Source organism: Sardina pilchardus, chromosome 6 (genome assembly GCF_963854185.1).
Source record: "Sardina pilchardus chromosome 6, fSarPil1.1, whole genome shotgun sequence".
NCBI lineage: Eukaryota > Metazoa > Chordata > Actinopteri > Clupeiformes > Clupeidae > Sardina > Sardina pilchardus.
This window is the reverse complement of record NC_084999.1, coordinates 17580003-17585493: the sequence shown is the minus strand read 5'-3', so window position 1 is coordinate 17585493 and position 5491 is coordinate 17580003. Positions and strand designations below refer to the sequence as shown.

General features: G+C 41.4%; 1 protein-coding gene across 1 annotated transcript; it reads left to right on the top strand.

Moving 5' to 3' along the window:
• Positions 1-3635: 3635 nt before the first annotated feature.
• LOC134083374 (type-4 ice-structuring protein LS-12-like) lies at positions 3636-4461 on the top strand. The gene is made up of 3 exons (XM_062539702.1): positions 3636-3684; positions 3831-3981; positions 4242-4461. The coding sequence occupies exons 1-3, from the start codon at positions 3636-3638 to the stop codon at positions 4459-4461; spliced, it is 420 nt and encodes a 139-aa protein (XP_062395686.1).
• The last annotated feature ends 1030 nt before the right edge of the window (positions 4462-5491 follow it).

Below are 5491 nucleotides of genomic sequence, written 5' to 3'. Positions count from 1 at the left end.
AACATGAGGATGTTCAGGGGAAAACTGGACAGCCACTGGCAGAGCAGAACAAACAGAAACAGCAAAGACATGAGGTGCCTCTCATGCAGCATTTATACGTCCTCCCTTGCTCCTCGGGCCTCGATCCTCACTGATCTACATAAAGAATGATCGGGGGAAACAATGGGATAGTCTATCCAGTGTTAGTTATAGATCAGTGGGAACGCCCCTCGAGGATCGAGCATTGAGGATCGAGGAGGCATGTTGAGAGGCACCCATGGAGAGGCTGTGAAAGTGCAACATCCTGCACTGCCAAGCCAGCCAAATGTCTCATCTCTAGGAGACAATGCAGGCAAACATGCCTCATTCTGCAGTACCGAAGCAACAAAAGGTGCAGCGTCCTGCAGTATCAAAGCAACAAAAGGTGCCTCATCATGAAGAGGCAAAGCAATGAGAGCCTGAACAGGCTGTAGCAGTGCCTCAGCTTGAAGTGGAAACGCTGGTCAAGAAGATATGGGACGCGTACAGCCTCGGATGTGTCTGCAGAACAGCTGTATTTAAAATGGGCAAGCCACAGTCCTCTGAACAATTCCTGCAAAACGTAACTTGTGCACCAAATGTCGAGATGAGCGTCAGGAACAGTTACTGCAAGGTTAGGCGATGGGATCTACTGTGTCACAGGGATGGAAATATAATTATGAAGCAAATTAGACTTTGATTAGACTTAAACTAGACGTAAGCCACAAGTCTCTTGTTATACAAAATAATATCACCGGATTGACACGATTTGTTTGTCTTGTGTGTGAAGCATATTTTAACTGTGCTGAGAGATCCTTTTGAGCCTATAGCAAATGATTCAGGATATGCTTGGTAGCCTATAAGTCAAGCCTGAGGACAATATTCAAACAATTCAGGGTTTGCTACATAACATTTGGACAAGAAATACTGAGAGAATGTATTCTGGTCAGTCAAGAGCAAAATTGAAAATTTTGGATGTCATACACCATATTTGGAGGAGAAATGACACTCTGCATCCCCCTAAAATTACCATAGTGAGGTTTGGAGGTGGTGGAGGCATCATGGGGCTGTTTTAATCTCATGGAACTGGCAGACTTCACAGTTGAAGGAATGATGAAGGGAGTAATTTTGTTCCAGGAGAATCTTGCCATCCACCAGGTAGACTTTCCAGCAGGACAATGATCCAAAGCATTCACCAAAGGAAACTCTCAATTGGTTTCAGAGAAAGGAAATCAAAGTCCTGACTTGAATCCAATTGAACAGTTTTGGAAGTTAACTACAGATCAGGAGTCACAAGAGGGACCCCTAGAATTTTCAATATTAAAAGACAGTATCTGTTTAAAAGAATGGGCAAAAATCACACCTGAATACTGTGAATTATTAGTTTCACCACACAAGAGATGCCTTGAAGCTGTCATTACAAATAAAGGCTTTTCCACAAAGTATTTAAGAAATTGCTGTAGGCGTGTTCAGTTTTTTTTTATCCTGTGTTTTTTTTTAAATCCCTATCTCATGTTATATGTGGATTACCTGAGAGCTAATAGTGAAAATGTATTGCAAATAGCCTCATTGGAAGTACTAACGGAAAAAAGTGTTCAATACTTATTTTCCCCGCTGAATAATTCTCTGATAATTAATGCAAATATTTAAGATACTTTTGACTATCCACAACAAGCTAATTCACAGGGTCCCACCACATGTCCTGTGAATATCTTAAAAGACAAAAAGGCACTGATCCCCTCCATACTGTAACACGGGATGAATAATATCAATATTGATGTAAACCCCTAGGCCTAGACCAACTTCCCAGCATACATGTTTCAGAAAATTAAGCAGAAATGTTTACAACAGTGACACCCTGTGGTCTATAAATTGGAATGACTCTGAGGGAGGCAACTAGGCTGGGTGAACCCTGCCTGAACTTCCAGTAAAAGATTGAGTTTAGTATGGTGAAAACCAGACTAGGAGGCAACGTCTTATAGAGGCACTTTTGTATGAAAGGAGAATTCAAATGATACGTTAGGCACTTTGAACCATTAAAGCATTAAAAAGTATTGAGTGCTCCGGTCCCGCTCCTTGGTCGTAGTTTGACCTTGGGTCTTCCCACTGAGTATTTTAATTATATTTGATTAATTGTTGTGTACAGGACTGCCATTGTGCCATAGGACTATCTGTCAGTCAGACCTACAGCCTCTTTTGTGTTATTAGCCTACGACCACTTTCATGGATCATATTGAATGTATTTTGTACATATACCAAAATATAGGCTGTAACACTTTGGATTTGTAATAGCCTGATTTATCTGACTTAAACACTATTGCAATTCATTCAGTGCTTTTGAGGCTCTTTTTGTAGGCTAATTCTGTCAACTCATCGTAATTCTTTCAGTAAGACTTATGTGAATGCCACTAATTCAATCATCTATCTTGATAACAACATTTACGATTGTCATCTTCTTTAAGCATTTAAATGAAGTCAGCAAAAAGCATCTTAAAGCTAGAACTGATTTTGTCTATCCATATCTATCAAGAAATCAGTGCATGGACGTTTGAATTGGTCAACTGCCCAAGTACAAAAATATATAGCCTACAACAAAGGAGATTGATAAAATATTACTTATTTATAACTAATCATATCAGAGACTAAAACGGAGAGATTCAATTTGATTTTCCATTGTTCCTGGAAATGAATAGGAAGACTAATGGCCAATTATTTTCTGTATCGGTCAACTCAGTAGCCAGATGAAGCTGCAGAAGATTAGACTTTGTCCCCTGAACATGAAACTTACATGTCTTCTGTGAGCGAGTGAGGACACAGCCTTTGTCCTCACATACTCTGATACTTTGCACTATTATAATCTCCTGACTAAGTAACTTCTCAAATCACACATTTTGCAAAAACATCTCTAAAAGTGAAAGTAAACATAACGTCTTGTCCATAAATATTATATAAATAAATATTCTTTGTATGTTATTGGATAATATTGTATATGCACCATTGCTATGTATGTATTTATTGTGTAAAAATACAAAGGACATGCTCTTTGACCTTGGGATGGAGTCAAAGACTGGTGATCAACTAAAGGAATGAGCGCTCTATGTTGTGTTCGGGGAAAATATTTTATTTAAAGCCATGACTGTACTGGTGATGATACCTTAGAGAAACTGGAAATAATTGGTAGTAAAAACACACTTCATCATCTTAGCAATAGCTTAAACATATCACATGACAGTCTTCATTCAAAGAGTCATGGACACTCAGGCTCATCTTATCCTAACATATCAAAGTTCGGCCAACTCACCAGACTGACCCTCTTTACTGCCCTTAGTCTGGTGATTTCATCAAGTGCACAATGTAATCCTAATCTTGTCACATCTACATTGAGCCTCTTTCTTTGAGGCAATATAAAAAGCTCTTCACCTCAAGAAAAGGACACAACAAGCTATTAGAACTGCTGGAGTAAAGGTATGTCTCAGTTACTGCTTTTCATTAATGCTCATTTTTGTTCCTTCTTGTTGTATGATATGACTGCCATCTTTAAAGGAGGTAACTAGGGTGATGCATTTGTGTCTGAAACACAAAACTTATAATAATAATTAACACATTTGTTCTAGAGCTGTCCGCATCTTGCATCAACAATGAAGTTCACTCTTGCTATCGCCCTCCTGATGCTGGTTATTTCTCACGGTAAGAATCAAACTGTTAAATCTGGGGGAATTTAAAGGCAAGCCTGAGATAAATAATTTAATGCATAACTACAATTCAATGACTTTCTCTTGTAGATTTAGCTATTTTGTCCTTGTGTCTGACTGTGACATTTTCTGTTTCCCCAGGCGCTGAGTCTGCATCATTGGTGCAGCGTGATGTGCCCGCCGAGATTCAGAAGATCACCAAGTTTCTCGAGGACATAAGCAGCATGTTCACCACCACCGTTACTGAACTGGTGGAGAAGATCAAGGCCACTGACCTGACCAGCGAGGCTCAGTGAGTATCTACAACATAGCAGCATTACAGAGACTCTGATGTGTAGAGCTTAACCACGTTTGTGTATTTGTTTGTTTGGTGCTTGTTTCTTTGTTTTCGTACAAAGGTGTAAAAGTGAAGTATAGAAGAATGTTGGCAAATGAGCCGACAACAATAAATAAATGTGAAGCAATTTATTTAACAGTTAACTTTCTCAATTAATACAAATGTCAAATGTTTATGTGTTAAATGTGTTAACGCTTCCCTCTCCCCTGCTGTAGAGCTTACCTTCAGGAGGGCAAGGCTCAGGTGCAGCCACTGCTGGAGAAGGTCCAAAAGCAGCTGAAGCCCCTGACAGCCAACATCGAGGAGAAGCTCAAGCCCCTGTCCGGGCCCATCCTGTCCCAGATCCAGCCTCTCGCTGCCTCCGTCGAGGCCCAGGTGGAGGATCTCCTCAGGAAGGTGATGGACCACACCAAGGCCCTGCTCCCTCCTCAGTAAAGCAACAGGCCTCTGCTGACTCCAAATCAAAAACATTTGTTGTGGCAAAATGTCATGTGTCATGATGCTGCTTTGCTGAACCCCTTGGAATGAATGTACTGATTATTTATTTGAATCATTAAAATGCTTCAGATGTAACTGTCTTGTGTGTGTGATGTGTTTGTGGAAGAAGGGCTTCTCTAGAATGTTACTGTACTGTATGTGATGAAAATGTTGAGAAACAAATACTCAAAAGTGGTTTGTGGTTACAAATATCCACTGTGATGGTTTATTCACTGAAACCATGATCAATGGATCTTGTACATGTTAATGTATCTGATGGATCATCGGAGTTATATAGGGTTGCTAGGCGACGCCGTGGCGCTGCTCTTGTGGCGACCGGCTGGTGCTGGCATAGTGTTTTTTGTTATATTGTTTGTATTGTCGGTGTTTTTAACGTTTTTATGTTCCTGCATCATCTTCCTCTTCGTTTTTGGGTCATACCGATATAAGATATACTGCTGCTCTTGATCTCAGTGGGACACGGCAAACTTTTTGGAGTTGCATAGTAACGGAACGTGAAAGGACGCCACTTTGTTTTCGTTGGATTCCATCAAGCTACCGCAACTTCTAAAGGCTAGCCTACTTTTGATTCCATCCGCCAGATTTCCTGAATGGACAAGTGGAGGCAGTCTTCCAGATGACAACCGACCTGTCAGATACACAGGAGAATTTCTACAAAATCGGAGAAACCTGCACGATTGTTTGCGGGCATGTTCAGTAGCCTGTGGAGTAGCCGATTCCGGCGGAGCTATCTCGGGCTGACGGTCGCGGAGGACGAGGGAGGCGAGGCTTCAGCGCTTCGTTGGGGCTGGATGGAGACGGATGCAGCGCTGGAAAGGCACACGGAGGACGAGTCTGTCTGTATGTCAACAACCGCTGGTGCTCTACAGCCGTCATTCGAGAGATGGACCTCCTCCTCCTCCTCTCTATCCTGGGACTATGGGACTGGACCCACACACACACACACCCTTGTCTGTCCTGTTCTACC

Excerpts from the sequence above, each read along its gene's own strand:
- LOC134083374 (XM_062539702.1), top strand. The coding sequence starts at position 3,636 with ATGAAGTTCACTCTTGCTATCGCCCTCCTGATGCTGGTTATTTCTCAC. Across the intron at positions 3,685-3,830 it reads GATGCTGGTTATTTCTCACG|GCGCTGAGTCTGCATCATTG; the intron begins GTAAGAATCAAA and ends CTGTTTCCCCAG. Across the intron at positions 3,982-4,241 it reads GACCTGACCAGCGAGGCTCA|AGCTTACCTTCAGGAGGGCA; the intron begins GTGAGTATCTAC and ends CCCCTGCTGTAG.